General features: G+C 36.0%; 2 protein-coding genes across 3 annotated transcripts in view; one reads left to right on the forward strand and one right to left on the reverse strand.

Moving 5' to 3' along the window:
- The window catches only part of LOC141295761 (bis(5'-adenosyl)-triphosphatase enpp4-like), a 10,493-nt gene extending 1,353 nt beyond the window's left edge, over positions 1–9,140 (reverse strand). The window contains exons 1-4 of the mRNA XM_073827031.1: positions 9,004–9,140; positions 3,612–4,480; positions 967–1,137; positions 1–804 (exon numbers count right to left, since the gene is read on the reverse strand). The exon at positions 1–804 is cut by the window's left edge and continues 1,353 nt beyond it. Of these exons, the coding sequence (XP_073683132.1) occupies positions 434–804; positions 967–1,137; positions 3,612–4,458 (1,389 nt within the window). The 5' untranslated portion in view covers positions 4,459–4,480; positions 9,004–9,140 and the 3' untranslated portion in view covers positions 1–433. The remainder of the gene's footprint in view (positions 805–966; positions 1,138–3,611; positions 4,481–9,003) is intronic.
- A 2,055-nt stretch (positions 9,141–11,195) lies between these two features.
- Positions 11,196–20,174, forward strand: LOC141296156 (protein FAM167A-like). Of its 2 annotated transcripts, XM_073827437.1 has the most exons (4): positions 11,196–11,318; positions 13,163–13,258; positions 13,369–13,810; positions 19,148–20,174. In XM_073827437.1, the coding sequence occupies exons 3-4, from the start codon at positions 13,472–13,474 to the stop codon at positions 19,406–19,408; spliced, it is 600 nt and encodes a 199-aa protein (XP_073683538.1). In that variant the 5' UTR covers positions 11,196–11,318; positions 13,163–13,258; positions 13,369–13,471; the 3' UTR covers positions 19,409–20,174. The 2 variants fall into 2 exon arrangements, with proteins under 2 accessions (XP_073683538.1, XP_073683537.1); XM_073827436.1 differs by having other exon boundaries at positions 13,163–13,810.
- Positions 20,175–20,857: the final 683 nt, after the last annotated feature.

Genomic DNA, 20,857 nt, shown 5'->3' on the forward strand with positions numbered 1-20,857 from the left:
TCAAGTGGTTCCAAACCTATTCCAAAACTTTCTACTGTTAAAGCATAAAAGAATACAGAAAGAACATGAGTGTGTTTTAATGACAGTTTTGGGTGAACTGTCCCTTTAAGAACAATTCTAAAAATTGTAAAACTAAACACTAGTCAAGTATCTCAAACGCTACTGATAAGATTGAGGACACGTTTTGTCATGTCGTTTAGGTCTAATGATGACTCATTATTGTGCCTTCGGTGTATGTTACTTGCTTTACAACAGCTGCATTTCCCCCTTACAGTTTCAATATGATTGTCATCTCTGCACCCTTCCAGCATTTAAAGGAACAGTTCATCAGAAAATCAAAAAGCAGTCTTTATTTAGATTAACCATTCCTTTAACTTATCCTGCATGTGCTTGAATCTCAACCTAAGACAGTACCTGCATCTACTAACACGCTTCATTCAAGCAGCGGCTCGTCATCGCCATCGTCCTCTAACTCCAAGCGGGCGAATGGACGTGGAGACGAGACATCTCTGTTCTTCATCAGCTTGAATAGACAGGTGAAGGTGGTCAGGATGATCAGAACCCCCATGACGAGGCCCACCGCTAACGCTAGCTCTCCGCACTGCTCGTTAACTAGCGCACAGCGCACGTGAGAGAAGCTGCCGTTGTTGGGCATCGGAGGGACACCGATGAGGTGGCACATGAGCGGGTAGAGATCCACACTGTTAAAGCTGGACATCTTGTACCCTTTGCGAAACGCAGGCCCGTAAGCAGCCAGGAAGGGATGCATGCTGGGAAGCATGTTGTCGTAGCCATGATCGCCCACTGCGAAAGACAAGAAACTCATGAAAACGATTTAAAATGTCACTCCAAAAGCAAACTGCCACAGTATGCATTTTGCAAATACCATTTAAAAATGTATTTAAATTTATTTGTTCAATTGATTCATGGCAAATGACTCAAAAATGACTTTCAAAGAAGACGTACGTCGCGGGAGTTTGCCATTTTTGACGATCGTCCAGCCTTCATCCGCCATCAGAAGGATTGGCTGGATCCTTCTGTTGTTTTTATAGTGCAGCCTATCAGGAACACTGTCCTTCAGGTACGCCTTCATGTGCTCGTGACAACTGGATAGGTTTTTGAATACAGTTGAAGCATCTGTGAATGAAATTAAAAAATAAAAATGATGAAACATGTATATTAGCAGGCTCAGATGGAATATGTGGACGGATTTTTGAAGGAAAAAAATTCTGAGAAATGGATACAACCTGTCAACCTATCATGTCAGCCTTGTCTGTGGATAATGCATTAATGAAAATGCTTAAAATATTAACGTTATATATAATTTATTTATACACACACTACCGTTCAAAGGTTTGGGGTCAGTACATTTTTACTGTTTCTTTTTTTAAAGAAAAACAATACTTTTATTCACCAAGGATGTATTAAGTTAATAATTAAACGTTTATTAAAAGTTAATAATTAATCATTTACATTGTTATAAAAAATTTATATTTTGAATAAACACTGTACTTTTTAAACTTGTTATCCATGAAATAATCCTGAAAAAAACAACAACAACAACACAGGTTCCCAAAAAATATTTGACAGCACAACGGTTGATATTATCCAACATTGATCATTCTAATAATAAATCAGCATATTAGAATGATTTCTGAAGGATCATGTGACACTTAAGACTAGAGTAACAGCTGATAAAAATACAGCTTTTCATCACAGGAATAAATTCTATTTTAAAGTATGTTAAAATAAAAAACATTATTTTATATTGTAAAAACATTTTGCAATATTACTGTTTTTTCTTGTATTTTTAATCAAAAAAATGCAGCCTTGATGAGCATAAGAGACTTCTTTAAAGACTATTACAAGTCTTACTGACCCCAAACTTTTGAACAGTAGTGTGTGTGTGTGTGTATGTATGTATATATATATATATATATATATATATATATATATATATATATATATATATATATAAAAAAAATACTGAATAAATAATTTTTAATAAAATGTTATATATTTAATATAGTAGTTACTTTAGTATCCCTACTATTATAGTTTGTTGTTAATGCTGAATTACATTTTCTTGTTATATTTTGTTTTCATGTTAATTTTAGTTCGTTTTAATAATTTAGGTTTTTTTGTGACATTTTGTGTTATTTTTATGTAAGTTTTTGTTTTTATTTCAGTATGTCTATATAGTTTTTATTCATTTGTAATTTGTTAATTTTTTTTTTATTATTATTAGTTCATTCAGTTTAAGTTTTTAGTTCTTGCTGATTTATTTTAGTTAGAATTTATTTAATTTAATTTGTATTGCAAGTAACAGTATTTCTTTTTGTTTTATTGAGCTATAATAACTCTGTATGAGTTCTGTATAAACACATATTGCTGACACAGATAATATTCTATTTAAATTAATATTTTAATACAAATTCAGGTCTGCATTTATTATCCAAAGTACAGCAAAAAAAAATGTAAAACCTGGAAATATTTTTACTATTTAAAATAACTGATTTCTATTTTAATATATTTTTAAAATATAATTTATTCCTGCGATGCAAAGCTGAATTTTCAGCATCATTACTCAGGTCTTCAGTGTCACATGATCCTTCAGAAATCATTCTAATATGCTGATTTGCTGTTCAAGAAACATTTTTTATTATTATCAATATTTAAAACAGTTGAGTACTTTTTCAGAATTCTTTGATAAACAAAAAGTTCAGAAGAACAGCATTTATCTGAAAGAAATCTTTTGTAACATTATAAATGTCTTCATCATCAGTTTTGATCAATTTAAAGCATCCTTGCTAAATATAAGTATTATTTTCTATCATTTTTAACCCCCCCAAAAAATTAAATATTATACTGACTCCAAGCTTTCAAATGGTATAGTGTATAGTGTTACAAAAGCTTTTTATTTCAGATAAATGCTGATCCTTGGATCTTTCTATTCATCAAAGAATCCTTTAAAAATGTTTCTTTAACAGCAAATCAGAATATTAGAATGATTTCTGAAGGACCATGTGACCCTGGAGTAACGATGCTGAAAATTTAGCTTGAATTTTAAAATATATTAAAATATTTTAAATAATAAAAATTAGGGCTGTGAAACGATTAATCGCGATTAATCGCATCCAAAATAAAAGTTTATGATTACATACTGTATGTGTGTGTACTTTGTATATATAATGTATGTATAAATACACACACAAACATGTATATTAAAGAAAACTGTTTTAGATTTATATATAAAATATTTATAATTCTATATATAATCTAAATTAAATACAAATATAACTATCCACACATATAAGTATTTTTAAAGGCTATACATGTATGTGTGTGTATTTATATATACATAATAAATATACACAGTAAACGCACATTTAGTATGTTAACATAAACTTTTATTGTGGATGCGATTAATCGCGATTAATCGTTTCACAGCCCTAATAAAAATACTGCTTTTGCTGTATTTTGGATCAAATAAATGCAGGATTGGTGAGCAGAAGAAACTTAAAAGAACATAAAAAATCCTGATGTCCAAAAACATGCCAGACAAATATTCTTAATTTAAAAAAAATAGAGTATGAACAACAAAGAATTACCTTCCAGTGGGATTATGGCCGCCACAGGAGTGAGATCCACCACCACATAGCTGCTCGAACTGATGCAGTTATCCAGTACAATAAGTCGGTCTTGAGAACACTGGGTCATACCGTGATCGCTAGTGATAATAACGTTTATTTTCCCCCATAATCCTGTTTTGTTGAGCTGCTCCATCAGGTAACCTATATAATCATCCACCTCCTTCAAAACCCTGGTCATCTCTTTGGTATTATCTGGGCCGTGTATGTGTCCGCTCCTGTCAGGCTCTTCCCAATACAGAGCAGCAAACTTAACAGATTTATCCGTGGTCATCCACCGTGTGATGTTGCCAACCCTTTCTTGAAAAGTCACTTTGGGGTCGTACTCGAATGTATAATTTAACGTGCAGTTTTGAATATTCACATTCGATCCTGGCCACATCGCAGCCGCTGCCCTGTAGCCAGACTCTTCCACCGAAACCCAAATCGGAGTGGCTTCGTTCCACCAGAAAGGGTCACGATCATTCTGAATAGAGAAATTCTTTTTCGTCACTGGGTCGTACATAATGCTGGCAAGTATCCCATGGCTCTCTGCGTATAGCCCTGTGACAAGACTGTAATGATTGGGAAAGGTTTTGGTGGTGAACACATTGGTCAGCTCACGTACAAGAACACCTTCGGAGAAGAACTTCTCGAGATTGGGAAAAGAGTATTTGTTTAGGTAGTCTGCGCGAAAACCATCAAACGACACTAGGAGGAGTGGCGGCGCCTCGTTTCCAGATTCTAGTCTTGTTTGGTTTTGGGTCGGCACAGACAGGGTTAATCCACTACAGGCGATGAGAGCGAAGAGATAACCGCTGACCTGCATCCTGTGGCAGTCGCTTTCTTCACTGTGAATATACAAAAACATTTTTAGCAAACAGACCACCGCTTGTTCAAGTGAAAGTCCCATAATCAAATTAATTTTAATTCTAACCTGTGACTGTTACAAACCATTACCAACGCACCCTGAACTATGCTGACTGCATATACAACCTAAACTTACTATGTTTGTAAGCTAACTTCTGTTGCTATTTACATGGCAAGAACAATTTCTAAATTGCCTAAATTATATAAGGTTCTTACAATTTATTTTTGCTAAAAAGCTGTATTTGGCTTAACTTAAAAATTAAAACCAACACAATCTAAAGGGTTTTGTTGGAGGACCTTCTATTAAACTTTTAATAGAAAAAAAATGAATAAAATTGACAAAAACACACAACTAAATTACTTTTATTTATCTATTTCAGCTAAAGTAAGTACTAAAAAAACTAAAACCTAACTAAAACTATATAAACATTTAAACTATGCAAAAAAAAAGATAAAAACACAACAAAATTACAAATTTTGACACGATTTTGATGACAAGACAACATTTCTCATTTTCATTTAAGTTGAAGTACTAAAACAAACTCAAACCTAATAAAAACTATATTGACATTGAAAAAAATTAATAAAAATGACAAAAACACATAACAAAATTACTATTTTTTGCCTATTTGAGCTTTTTTCAAGTTCAAGTTAAAGTATTAAAACAAACTTGATACTTTATAGTTAAAACAACTTTATAGTCTAGTTGACAAGACAACTTTTTTCATTTTCATTTAAGTTGAAGTACTAAAACAAACTAAAACTAAAACCTAATAAAAACTATATAGACATATTTAAAATAAATAATAAAAATTACAAAAGCACACAACAAAATTACTATTCTTTACCTTATTATTACTTACCTAAACATTATTAATTTAGATTAAGAAAGATAAAACTAAAGGGTAAGTTTACTCAAAAATGAAAATTAGCCCATTATTTACTCACCCTCAAGGCATCCTAGCTGTAAATGACTTCCTTCTTTCAGACGAATCCAGTTGGAGCTATATTAAAAATGATTCTGGCTCCACCAAGCTTTATAATGGCATGGACAGGTGTTTCTCTTCATCAGTGTAAAACAAGTCCAATAAAGCGCATCCATTCATTAAAAAAAAAAATGCCTCACACGGCTGAATAAAGGCTTTCTGTAGCAAATCGATGCATTTTTGTAGGAAAAATATTAGGGATGCACCGAATATTCGGCCACCGAAAATTTTCAGCCGAAAATGGTCCAAAAGGGCATTTTCGGTTTTCGGCCGAAAGACTTTTACCGCCGAAACAACACGGCCGAAACAGTATGTTGACGCAAACAGAAACCGCAGCCTGCTCGTGCTTGTCTAAAGCAACATGTTTTTCTTACAAAAACACATCAATTCACTACAGGAGGCCTTTATTCACCCCCTGGAGCCATGTGAGGCACTTTTATTATGGATGGGTATGCTTTTTTGAACTTGTTTAGGCCTGATGAAGAGAAACACTCACCCATGCCATTATAAAGCTTGGACGAGCCAGGATAATTTTTAATATAACGCCATCTGCATTCGTCTGAAAGAAGAAAGTCATATACACCTATAGGATGCCTTGAGGGTGAGTAAATAATGGGCTAATTTTCATTTTTGGGTGAACTAACCTTTTAACTCTCTTCTCACAGGGTTAAAAAAAACATGCTTCTAATAAAACCTGCTTCAGGTATAAGGGGTTTAGCAGAGAAAACATGTTGGAGGATCTTCTCTTAAAACTTACTTTATTTCAAATAGTTGTTGGGGGGAAAAAAACGAATAAAAATGACAAAAACACACAACAAAATGACTATCCTTTGCTCATTTCAGCTAGTTGACAAGGCAGCATTTCTCATTTTCATTTAGTTTAAGTTAAAGTACTAACATAAACTATCTCATGGTTTCACAGACAAGGCTTATGTCTAGTCTCAGACTAAAATCAAGTCTGAGCTGTTTTAACTGAAAGAAACTTTCACTGGATTGATCTGAAAATATGTCAGTGCCTTTGCTTTGTCTCAAGATAAACACCAGTAATGTTTTTTTTTCTAAGGCATATTTATAAGAAATTACTTTAATGTCCTAATTAGATTTTGGCCTAATCCTGGATTAGTTTAAGCCCTGTCTGTGAGACGGAAAAAAAAAACAGGTTTGAATATAAAAAATCAGATGCAACCAAATTACTGTTCTTTAACTTATTCTTACTTACTTCAGCTAGTTGACAAGGCAAAATTTCTCATCTTCATTTAAACTGAAGTACTAAAACAACTAAAACTAAATAAATTAAAACCTAATAAAAAAACTATACAGACAATGAAAACTAATGAAAATGACAAAAGCACACAACAAAATTACAATTATACCGTTATAAAACTTAGAAGAGCCAGGATCATTTTTAATATAGCTCCATCTGCATTCGTCTGAAAGAAGAAAGTCATATACACCTATAGGATGCCTTGAGGGTGAGTAAATAATGGGCTAATTTTCATTTTTGGATGAATTAACCTTTTAACTCTCTTCTCACAGGGTTAAAAAAACAGCACAATCTAATAAAACATGCTTCAAGTATAAGGGGTTTGTCAGAGAAAACATGTTGGAGGATGTTCCCTTAAAACTTACTTTATTTCAACTAGCTGCTGTGAAAAAATGAATAAAAATGACAAAAACAAACAACAAAATGACTATCCTTTGATTATTTCAGCTAGTTGACAAGGCAGAATTTCTCATTTTCATTTAGTTGAAGTTAAAGTACTAACATAAACTATCTAAGTCTAGTCTCAGACTAAAATGCAAGTCTGAGCTGTTTTAACTGAAAGAAACTTTCACTGGATTGATCTGAAAATATGTCTTTGCTTTGTCTCAAGATAAACACCAGTAATGTTTTTTTCTAAGGCATATTTATAAGAAATTACTTTAATGTCCTAATTAGACTTTGGCCTAATCCTGGATTAGTTTAAGCCCTGTCTGTGAGACGGAAAAAAAAACAGGTTTGAATATAAAAAAATCAGATGCAACCAAATTACTGTTCTTTAACTTATTCTTACTTACTTCAGCTAGTTGACAAGGCAAAATTTCTCATCTTCATTTAAATTGAAGTACTAAAACAACTAAAACTAAATAAACTAAAACTAATAAAACATATTTACATATTTAAAAAATAATAATAATAATAAAAAGGACAAAAACACTAACTTTTTCTTTAACCCATTCGTTCTTGCTCATTTTCATTTAGTATAAGATGAAGTACTAAAATGACTAAAAAAAATATACAGACATATTACAAAAAACTAATAAAAAATACAAAAACACAACAAAATTCCCAAAACGAACTAAATTCAAATGAAAACATAATATAGAAATAAAATACCTTTTAAAATATTACCAAAATCTAATATACACTACACATGCAACACTTGCAAATATTGTTTTCCACAGTAATTTTCTTATTTTTTCCAGACTCCAGACGATGTGAAATATTTTACCTACAGTCATAGGGGTTTAACTAATATAAGGGAGAGACTTAGGCTTAGTAATAGGGCTGAAATCACTAAAAGATTAACTTTATAATAATTGATAATTGTGATAATTGCACATAATGTTTCATTGTACGTGGCATACATAGATATTTTTAATATATTTGCTTTCATTGTCATCAAATCGGGGGCAAGATGTGGAATAACAATTTTGTAAATGATGGATTAAAATGAATGTATCTATAATTAAAAAACATTTAAAAAAAATATCAAGTTCATTTGATTTACTGACTAATTTATTACATATCAAAAAAAATCAATAATTTGAATTCAAAGTCGATTTACTTTTCTTACATTAAAAGTTAGCAAGTTTAAGCATTATCAAGCCATCACAAGATCTATAATAAACTCTTCTTGAAGGTGCCTTCAATTGCAGAGAGACACTTATACACTTGTATATTTATAGACTTATTGCAGCTCTGAACCCATGACCAGGAACTTCACCTGTTAGTCAATACTGGAGAGTCCAGAGGATGTTTTAGCTAATAAATGTGCACTTTCTCTTACTTCAATTTGAAAATGAATTACATATAACTGTCAATTATATATATTAATTATTATTAACTTTTGTGTAAGTACTATGTGTTTTGCATAACAAGGAAGTGAAACAGGAAGAACCTGAGGACAAAAAGTGGCTCTAAAATATAAAACTAATAGTGAGCAGGTGCAAAACATACACAGTCTTGGATCACATTTACTGGAGCTGATCAATAATCAATACACGCCTGCTTAAAACTCATTTATAATACAATGTAATTCTATACACCGACGTTTCGAAGACAAAATTGTTCACGATAAACTATGAAAAATTTAACCTAAAAGAAAAACACTAGTCTAGTAACTGAAAAACGTTACGACTCTTGGTGATCACATTATTTCTGATGATGCATTAATTATGAGATAGATGATCATTAACGGCGGTTTTGGCCAAACTTAGCCACCAAGGAAGTCAAAAAAGACGAAATATTAACGTACCTTTCTGCTCGGGACGTTGGAAGCCGTATATTGTAACTGCAGTCACATTAAACTCTCCGGTGATTTCGATGTGATTGAGAAAGTCATTTGTTCTGGGTTTGATGCAGTTTCTTGCGCTTCCTCAAACACGCATGACGTCACCGCGTAACTGACAGATCCAGCAGCCAATAGAAACGAGGTACGTCCCACTGCAGGTGCTCTTCACTTTCACTATCACTATTTTTTATTTATTTTTTTATGTATATACGACACTTTTTGTCTAATGTGTAAATAAACATCCGGTTTAGAACGATCTTAGAATAATTTATTTTAATTTTTCTCTTCCTTATTGCATATATTTATAATAGCTGTTGAATAAACAATAAAAACACGCTTTTAACGATTTTTTAACGAATTAAAAAAAAAATAATAAACCAATAAATCTAGCACCTGAGTAACAAATGTGACAACTACACCCGTAAGGACACACATTTGTCTACACCTTTCTGATACTTTAGTTTTCACACATGCGCTATCGATTAATAAAATAAAACGTCTTCTTGTATGTAAACGTTCCTGTGTGACGCGACGCGTGCACTGCATGCGATGGAATCCCGACGTCAACCAATCAGAGCGCTCGTATTATAATGAGCGTAGCGCGACGCGTCTATCAGTACTCAGTCGACCAATGAACGACCTCCTTTACGCGGCGCGGCACGGACGCGTTCATTTGCAGTATATGGGGTTTGACTCAGTCACTAAATGCGGCTTGGTGAAGGTAGGTTGTTATTAAAACCTTTTTATTCGTCATATCTCTAAAATAACATATATATGGATCACTACACAGTCTTCACGAGCGCTGTCACTGAAATGCAGCACTGAATTAGTCTGTATTTTAATCTCAGCGTGTCGTCTGTTATATTTCCTCTGTGGTCTTTGAAGAAATGACGTCACGGCTAATTTCGAGCTTTTAACCCTCTAAGAAAATATGAGAATTAGTTTTTAGAGAGTGCTGAGTGTTTATCAAGGCTGTTGTTTGATCTGTATTTTTTATAAAATGTCCTAAACATTGTAGTTGATAAACTACACAAACAGTTGCAGGTTAGTTTTGCTTTCCAACTGGTTAGAATCGAAGAAACACAGTCAGAGAGTGAGACTGTGTTGCATACAACGCTATTGTATACGATGTACATTCTATATTGATGTGTTTTAGTGACAAATATTATTTAAACTAAAAATATGTGAGAAAATAGAATAAAAATAAAAATATATATTAGTAATTAAAGTATTTTTTAAATATTTAAATGTTTTAATAATCTAATAATTAAAATATTGCATTTATTAAATAAAAATATATTTTTAATTATTTATTTTAAATATATTTTTAATTGTGAACAGTGACAGTTTTCAGTAGATTTGAGTGGTTCATTGGTTTAGACATCACGATGATCAGCACACACTCAGCATGTTCACATTATAGTCATTGTCTTTGAGGGACAGCATCCTGTTGCTCAGCGTAATGGTGACTTTTCCATGAATCCATGAAATTCTGAGCAGCGGGAAAGTTTTTGTAGCCATTTCATCCATTACATTTTCCACAGTGGACTCTCTGTTTAGTTAGCCAACTTTTTCTTTAGTTGGTCCTCCAAGCATCTTAATATAATGAGTTGCATTTCTTTACAAAACTCGCACAGTCCCGTGGAAAGTCTGTAACTAGTGGTTTCCCCGTTTTAAAGGAATAGTTCACCCAAAAAGGATTTTTTTTTTTTTTTTCTGAAAATTGACCCCAAAGTAAAGCACAAATTACATGTGAAGTAAAAAGCTTTGTGTTTGTAAGTAACAAATCCTTCATGAAGACTTTTTAACTTCAAACTGTTGCTTCTGGCTAAAATATCCAGAGTCCATAATCCATTATACTGCTTTTTCCAGTGAAAAAGTTGTTTCATCTGAATCATGAGAGAAATATGCACAGATCAAGCACTGTTTACAAGCAAAAACAACAAATATGTGGGTGGATGTTAATGAGATGACAACAAGGGATAGACGTTTTCACTGGAGGGAGTGTTATAATGGATTATGGACTCATATTTTGATTAGAAACACCTTAATGATGAATTTGTTTCTTACGAATACAGAGCTTTTTGCTTCTCAAGATGTTAATTGATGTACTGGAGTGGTGTAGATTACTTGTGGATCATTATGATGTTTTTATCTGCAGTTTGGACTCTCATTCTGACGGCACCCATTCACTGCAGAGGATCCATTGATGAGCAAGTGATGCATTTCTCCAAATCTGATGAAGAAACAACCTCATCTGCATCTTGGTTGGCCTGAGGGTGAGTACATTTTTTAGCACATTTTCATTTTCCTATAAGAACCAGGACATGATATGATAAAATATCATACGAAATGACATGATAAAAGCATAATGGTCATATAAGGAGTTTGTCTGGTCTGCTCTGGTTGATAAGAACTAGAATCACTCAGAGACACACTGGACTCAAGGGGTTCCCAGTTTAGCAGGCAGCTGCTGTGTCCTAGTTCACTGCTCAACCTCAACCACAGTCATATGCAGTCCAGCAGACTGTGACCAATATCACATGTAAACAATCTGTTCCTATATATATATATAGGGGCTTGATGCATTTAAAGAAAGACTTTATTGTGTAACTGTGCTACTTGTCAAAATTCCAAAAAGAATGTTAATTTAAATTTTGAAAATTGGTTCTTAAGTGGTACTGTCATGATAGAGGTATATGGGAATCTCCTGAATGTAATGAAATGGTTGCACAAATCACCTGTGTAAAAAGCAGACAAATTGTCACCACAATAAATACTGTGTTCAGTTTACAATGCATCTGTTCATCCATTTATGCAAAAGCTGCTGTTCGCTCATGCATTATGTTGCATCATATGATGGATACGTCAACTCATTCATTACTTGAAATAAAATAAACCTTAAGTGAAATAAAATAAAATATTCTAATAATACTAAAAATAAAACTATATAGATAGAAAAAAATATATATGTAGAGTGGTGGCCAAAATGATTTGAACACTAGTATTTTCATCAGCTAAAAATGGTTTTAAGTCAGTTATCTCTATCTTTAACATTCATTTTGCCATTAATTGTAATAAACCAGTGAGATTTGTGTTTGCACAAGGAGTCTGACAACAGCCAGTTTGTCTGGAATGAAATTAAGAAACAGAACAAACTGAGACAGACTAAATCCAGAAGAACTGTGGCAACGTCTCCAAGATGCTTCAAGACATGCCAAGCTTATACTGAAAAAACTATTATATGCACAAGTTCACCTATATGGCAAAAGCTGCTTTAAATGCAAAGCAGCTTTTGCATTATTGAAATTACGTTTACAGCATCCTCATTGTATAGCATTTTTACTCAAGTACCTAAAACTTTTGAACTTTTTAGCTATACGAAATAGCAAATTTTGCTGCTTAATATTGCAAATTGGCGTGCCATATTATTTTAATGTATTATCTTAATTATTAGCACACTAGTTTGTAGTGCAAACAGTTTTATGTTAACTGCACGTTCTTATTCTTCTCATTATTTCCCTACAGTGACTTCCACATTAATGAAAAAGGTGGATAAATTAAACATTACACACATGCGTGTATATATTAAGACATTTAGTTTAAGTTGAAGTATTAAAATAACTAAAACTAAAAATGTAAAACATGAAATTTATATTTAGACATGTTTCTGAAAATTTTATATGTGTATATATATAATTAAAAATATAATTAAAAATAATAACTAAAACTAATACAGTATATTAACGATAGTAAACACTATGTCCAGTGCAACTACAACACATGGCATGTTTTTTTGTAAGATTGTAAGTATTTTCTTGGTGTCAGTTTGTTTTCTCTGATATTTTACGCACAAGGATTAGTGCTTGTCATTTTACAAGAGTCAACGATGAGTCAAGAACAAAGACACAAGGAAGTGGTTATTATAAAAGAAGACTAACTAGTAATTCAAGTGTTAGTGCACTACTGTTGATCAAAACTGTCATCATTACAGAACGGCACAGGTATGATTCTTTTACAAGCCGATTTGTAGATTTTACATTATTAGGCAGTCACCGCATTGAATCATACAGTAGATTTTAATATTTACTTGTTGCATGGTTTGATGTTATTTGTATTTCAGATGCCTCATTATTTCAACAGTCTCAGAAGTGAAACATTGTCTGCAAGTCTTGTTTGGAGAAACAGCAAAGGACTTTCAACGACACTGAGAGCAGAAGTATGAAAAACTGCATTAGTAATGTTTTTCTATCATCTTCAGTAATGAAATCTGAAATCTAAAGTTATCTAAAACAAAAGGTATTTGCATTTTTGCATCTATGGATCCAGGTTTCTCACACAATATCCAGTGATGTTGGTTTTCCAACTTTTCCTGATTTTCCACTGAACGCTTTTTAGTTTTTCTGCAAGCAACACTGAAAAGCCAGTGGAAATGTCACATGCATCTAACAGCCCAGAAAGCCTTGCTGGATCGCAGGTTGACCACCTCTCCAGTCTGAAGGCTTTGACTGAGAAGCTCAAGCTGGAGACCAGAAAGCCGTCTTACCTGGACTGGAGAGCGCAGCTGGAGGCGATGCTCGCTCAGAGCCACAGAGACTCAGAGTTGCCAGCGGCGCTTGGTGAACCTGAAAGGCAGAGAACAGCAGGCCCTGTTAAATGGATGAAGCCGTCGCTGAGCGTTAATGTTGTCCATGAAGGGAGGCAGCCGTCAGAAAACACGCTGGGATTTGGAAGTATAGACCAAGCGCTGGAGTGGCTCAGGAAAGAGCTGGTGAGTTTTTACAACTTGGTTTCTGTATAAATAAATGAAAAATAAAACAAATATTTACAGTGCTGCTTTAAACATTACAATGCTCATGATAACTATTGATAAAAATTATAAAATAGTTATTACATTATTATATACTGATAAATTGAACATTCACTTTAATGGTATGAGATGACCGGATGCTTTCAACTGATTTCCTATTGAACTGTCACCAACTGAACTGCAGTGGTCAAACTATTTCAAATATAGTGAATTCAGCTAAAATGCACAATGTTTCCATCTAACATGTATATTGAGGTGTAGCTCGTCATATTAATGGAGTGTTTTCACTAGTTAGCAGTAAACCGGTTACCTCACCTCAATATGTTCGTAGATTTGTAAATGGAAATATTGATATTTTATTTGTAAACATCATACTTTTTCGCTTATTTCAGTTCACGCAAAAAGCGGAACAGACAAACTAAATCAACTGAGTGAGTCATTTACGCTGGAACCGCTCTGGTTGATTCAAACTCGTGACTTTGATTATTTAGTTCAAGTGATTCACTTTCAAATACTCATTACTCAGATTGGGATTTTGGCGCATGAATGAGGAGCGGTTTCACAATTTTTTTTTATTGTGATGGGGATTTCAAATTGCGGATAACAAATTATTTGATTTAGATCAGTACTTTGCAGTGTGGATCATGAATCTTTTGATTTAGATCGGAACTTCGGAGTGTTTTTTCAAATCTTTTGATTCAGATCGGGACTTCAAAGTGCGGTTTGTGAGTTTTTGATTCAGATTGGTACTTCAAAGCGTGGATCGCAAATCATTTGGTTTAGACCGTGACTTTGGAGTGGGTTCGTAAATCATTAGTTTCAAAATGAGACTTTAAGGGCAGATCGCAAATCATTTGATTTAGTTTGGAGCTTTGGAGTGGGTTCGCAAATCTTTTGATTCAGATCGGGACTTCGGAGTGTGGAGCGTGAGTTTTTGATTCAGATCGGGACTTCGGAGCGCAGATCGCAAATCTTTTGGTTCAGATTGGAACTTCAGTGTGCGGAGCGCAAATCTTTGATTCAGATCAGGACTTCAAAGTGCGATTTGTGAGTTTTTGATTCAGATTGGTACTTAAAAGCGTGGATTGCAAATCATTTGGTTTAGACCGTGACTTTGGAGTGGGTTCGTAAATCATTTGTTTCAAAATGGGACTTTAAGGGCAGATCGCAAATCATTTGATTTAGTTTGGAGCTTTGGAGTGGGTTCGCAAATCTTTTGATTCAGATCGGGATTTCGGAGTGTGGATCGTGAGTTTTTGATTCAGATCGGGATTTCGGAGTGTGGAGCGTGAGTTTTTGATTCAGATTGGTACTTCAAAGCGTGGATCGCAAATCATTTGGTTTAGACCGTGATTTTGGAGTGGGTTCGTAAATCATTAGTTTCAGAACGGGACTTTAAAGGCAGATCACAAATCATTTAATTTAATTTAAATTAAATTAATCAGAACTTTGGAGCAGGTTCAAAATTTTTTTTAATTTAGATCGGGATATCAAACTGCGGATTGCAAATTATTTGATTTAGATCAGTACTTTGGAGAGCGGATCATGAATCATTTGATACAGATTGGAGCTACAGAGTGGGTTCGCAAATCTTTTGATTCAGATCGGGACTTCGGAGCGCAGATCGTGAATCATTTGATTCAGATTGGAGCTTCGGAGTGGGTGCGCAAATCTTTTGGTTCAGATCGGAACTTCAGTGTGCGGAGCGCAAATCTTTGATTCAGATCAGGACTTCAAAGTGCGGTTTGTGAGTTTTTGATTCAGATTGGTACTTCAAAGTGTGGATTGCAAATCATTTGGTTTAGACCGTGACTTTGGAGTGGGTTCATAAATCATTAGTTTCAAAATGGGACTTTAAGGGCAGATCACAAATCATTTGATTTAGTTTGGAGCTTTGGAGTGGGTTCGCAAATCTTTTGATTCAGATCAGGACTTCGGAGTGTGGAGCGTGAGCTTTTGATTCAGATTGGTACTTCAAAGCGTGGATTGTGAGTGTCACGTTACGTACAATGAGGTCTGGGTCCAGATGCAGGTAAGTATTTTATTAACAGAAAATAAACAAAACAAAAGGCCAACACGGCACAAACGTAACAAACTGAAACACTAAATAAACTAAACAGGGAACATGATCTTGAGCCAGGAATTCAGGAACGCAGAGTGAACAGACAAAACAGGAGACATAAGACAATGCAGACCTGAAAACGGAATGAAGTGTGAGTGTTCTTATACAGAGTCCAGATTGTGAACAGCTGTGTGTGAATCAGTGGTAATGACAAAACAGACGTGATGAATCAGAGTGCAGTGCAAACAGCGACCTCAGGTGGCTGAGGGAAAACCCACAGCCCCGATCATGACAGTACCCCCTCTCGAGGGAACGGCTACCAGACGTTCCCAAAACAAAATTTCTGGAGGGAGGAGGAACGGTGGAAGGTGCATAAGGGGGAGGGATGGCGGGCCTGGCCCGTGCAGCGGAGGGACGTAAGCGGACACCGCCGCCAGAGGAACGTGAGCTGGCCTCGCCGCCAGTGGAACGTGAGCTGGCCTCGCCGCGTCCGGAGCAGAGAGAGCGGTCACCGCCGCGTCCGGAGCAGAGAGAGCGGTCACCGCCGCGTCCGGAACAGAGAGAGCGGTCACCGCCGCGTCCGGAACAGAGAGAGCGGTCACCGCCGCGTCCGGAACAGAGAGAGCGGTCACCGCCGCGTCCGGAGCAGAGAGAGCGGTCACCGCCGCGTCAGGAGCAGAGAGAGCGGTCACCGCCGCGTCCGGAGCAGAGAGAGCGGTCACCGCCGCGTCCGGAACAGAGAGAGCGGTCACCGCCGCGTCCGGAGCAGAGAGAGCGGTCACCGCCGCGTCAGGAGCAGAGAGAGCGGTCACCGGTGCGTCCGTAGCAGAGAACGCGGTCACCGCCGCGTCCGGAACAGATAGTGCGGTCACCGCCGCGTCCGGCACAGAGAGAGCGGTCACCGCCGCGTCCGGCACAGAGAGAGCGGTCACCGCCGCGTCCGGCACAGAGAGAGCGGTCACCGCCGCGTCAGGAACAGAGAGAGCGGTCACCGCCGCGTCCGGCACAGAGAGAGCGGTCACCGCCGCGTCCGGCACAGAGAGAGCGGTCACTGCCGCGTCAGGAACAGAGAGAGCGGTCACCGCCGCGTCAGGAGCAGAGAGAGCGGTCACCGCCGCGTCAGGAGCAGAGAGAGCGGTCACCGGTGCGTCCGTAGCAGAGAGCGCGGTCACCGCCGCGTCCGGAACAGATAGTGCGGTCACCGCCGCGTCCGGCACAGAGAGAGCGGTCACCGCCGCGTCCGGCACAGAGAGAGCGGTCACCGCCGCGTCCGGCACAGAGAGAGCGGTCACTGCCGCGTCAGGAACAGAGAGAGCGGTCACCGCCGCGTCCGGCACAGAGAGAGCGGTCACCGCCGCGTCCGGCACAGAGAGAGCGGTCACTGCCGCGTCAGGAACAGAGAGAGCGGTCACCGCCGCGTCAGGAGCAGAGAGAGCGGTCACCGCCGCGTCAGGAGCAGATTGAGCGGACGCCCTCTCCCGAAAAAACGCCTCCGCCCTGGCCCTATAGTAGGGGCGCTTCCGCTCCGCCTCAGCGTTAATGGCCTCCATCGCCGCCAAACAGGCGTAGATGGTCTCAAAGCGGGTGGCCGACGCCGCCTCCGCCTCCTCAGAAAAAAAATTACTCCCCGCTGGACCCATCAGGGAGGTCTGCATTCTGTCACGTTACGTACAATGAGGTCTGGGTCCAGATGCAGGTAAGTATTTTATTAACAGAAAATAAACAAAACAAAAGGCCAACACGGCACAAACGTAACAAACTGAAACACTAAATAAACTAAACAGGGAACATGATCTTGAGCCAGGAATTCAGGAACGCAGAGTGAACAGACAAAACAGGAGACATAAGACAATGCAGACCTGAAAACGGAATGAAGTGTGAGTGTTCTTATACAGAGTCCAGATTGTGAACAGCTGTGTGTGAATCAGTGGTAATGACAAAACAGACGTGATGAATCAGAGTGCAGTGCAAACAGCGACCTCAGGTGGCTGAGGGAAAACCCACAGCCCCGATCATGACAGTGAGTTTTTGATTCAGATTGGTACTTCAAAGCGTGGATTGTGAGTTTTTGATTCAGATTGGTACTTCAAAGCGTGGATCGCAAATTATTTGATTTAGACCGTGACTTTGGAGTGGTTTCCCAAATCATTAGTTTCAGAACGGGACTTTAAAGGCAGATCACAAATCATTTAATTTAAATTAAATTAATCAGAACTTTGGAGCGGGTTCACAATTTTTTTAATTTAGATCGGGATATCAAACTGCGGATTGCAAATTATTTGATTTAGATCAGTACTTTGGAGAGCGGATCATGAATCATTTGATACAGATTGGAGCTACAGAGTGGGTTCGCAAATCTTTTGATTCAGATCGGGACTTCGGAGCGCAGATCGCGAATAATTTGATTCAGATCGGGACTTCGGAGTGGGTGCGCAAATCTTTTGGTTCAGATCGGAACTTCAGTGTGCGGAGCGCAAATCTTTGATTCAGATCGGGACTTCAAAGTGCGGTTTGTGAGTTTTTGATTCAGATTGGTACTTAAAAGCGTGGATTGCAAATCATTTGGTTTAGACCGTGACTTTGGAGTGGGTTCGTAAATCATTCGTTTCAAAATGGGACTTTAAGGGCAGATCGCAATTCATTTGATTTAGTTTGGAGCTTTGGAGTGGGTTCGCAAATCTTTTGATTCAGATCGGGATTTCGGAGTGTGGAGCGTGAGTTTTTGATTCAGATTGGTACTTAAAAGCGTGGATTGCAAATCATTTGGTTTAGACCGTGACTTTGGAGTGGGTTCGTAAATCATTCGTTTCAAAATGGGACTTTAAGGGCAGATTGCAAATTATTTGATTCAGATCAGGACTTTGCAGTGTGGATTGTGGATCATTTGATTCAGATTGGAGCTTCAAAGTGCAGATTGCAAATTATTTGATTCAGATCAGGACTTTGCAGTGTGGATTGTGGATCATTTGATTCAGATTGGAGCTTCAAAGTGTAGATTACAAATCATTTGATTCAGATCGGGACTTCAGAACAGGTTCGCAAATCTTTGACTTCCAAGCTAAACAATGGCAAATTTTGGCTCAAGAGAAGGCTACAACCTGTCTAGAAACAGTTATTTGTCTTATATGTCTATTTACTGCCACATGAGCTGCAGAAATGGCATACAAAAAGTATCATATAGACATGAATTGAATTGGATATGAATTTTTTTTGTAACTCTTCCCATTCTTTTGCAGTCTGAGATGCGTTTGCAGGACCAGCAGCTTGCCCGTCAGCTATTGCGCCTACGCAGCGACATCAACAACCTGAGGATCGTTCAGACATGTAACCAACATCGCAAGATGCTGAACGACGCCACATTTGAGCTGGAGGAGCGAGACGATATGTCAGATTTGTGTGACGTCCCCATGTCTCCTGGATTAGGCCTCTCTGCGCCGCTTAAGGTCATCGGGGTCACCAAGATGAACATCAACTCTCGCCGGTTCTCCCTCAGCTAACGCAGCACGCAAAGGAGTGGGTTTTTATCTTTGGTTAAGGATTGTGAGTGGTTTTATAAAATATTATAGGATAATGGTATTTTCAGGATGTCTCTGATTGTTTCTGTAGTTGTGCTTACATTGCCTTAAAGTGCAACGAGTTAATTTTAACCTTAATCATCTGTACAGTGTAATTTGTGTTTATTATTATATGACACATGAAAATGTAAATTTTATGTTTAAAACTGTTTTGCCATTTATTTCTGTAATTTTATTAACAGCAACTGAATTCTTATCTAAAAGGCCTCTTACCAGCTGTTTTTATGTCCATCTTTATCTTTTAATTCTTTAGAGCTTACTATTTGTTTCATACAACTGAACTTCCCAGGGTCAATAAAACAACAGCAAATAATAAGTGATTATTTTATTAAGCAAATGTTGAAATCTAATCTTGTTTATTATTTAACTGTAATTCATTTGAATTGTATTTTATTTTTCAGTGTGAAATTAACAACATTGAACACACTCTTTTCTAAACTAGAAATATTTATGTGAGTATATGATGGCAAATATTTGTTAGTAAATGATGACAGAATTTTCATTTTTGGGCGAACTACTGTTAAAGACAAACTGCATTTTAAAATGTTATGATTTGTTTTATTCTATTTTCAATGTGACATCAAAAACCTTCTGCAGTATAGTACACCAGACTTTTAATTTTCAACTACTATTAAAGACAAACTGCATTATGATTTAAAAAAAAAATGTTTATAATTCATTTATTTTATTTTCCAATATGACATTAAAAAATTATATTATACCAGAATTTTCATTTTTTGGGTGAACTATTATTAAGACAAACTGCATTTTGGGTATTTATTTATTTTATTTTTTCATGTTTTTTATTTTTCAACATCACATTAAAAACCTTCTGCAGTATATTATACCAGAATAAAAATTACTATTGCTGATTTTTAAAAAACTGTATATATTTTTTTGTTGTTGTTTTTTTTGGGTAGTTTAATAGTTTTTAACTACTATTAAAAACAACTTTATGATTTTTAATTTATTTATGGTTTTTATTTATTTCATTTTCATTTTATTATTTTATTTTATTTTTTAATATGACAATAAAAACGTATGCAGTATATTATACCAGAATTTTTTTTAAGTGAACTACTATTAAAAACAAACTGCTTTATTATTTATGATTTTAAATGTTTTTATTTATTTCATTTTATTTTATTTTAAACTGCATTATGATTTTTTAAAATTACTTTTATTTTATTTTGTTTGATTTTCAATATGACTTTACAAAACTTCTGCAGTATATTATACCAGAATTTTTATTTTATACTGCATTATGTTTTTGTTTAAATTATTTTTTATTTTATTATTTTATTTTATTTTTTTAATATGACAATAAAAAACTTCGGCAGTATATTATACCAGAATTTTCATTTTTTGGGT

This window comes from Garra rufa, chromosome 21 (assembly GCF_049309525.1).
Source record: "Garra rufa chromosome 21, GarRuf1.0, whole genome shotgun sequence".
NCBI classification, from domain to species: Eukaryota; Metazoa; Chordata; class Actinopteri; order Cypriniformes; family Cyprinidae; genus Garra; species Garra rufa.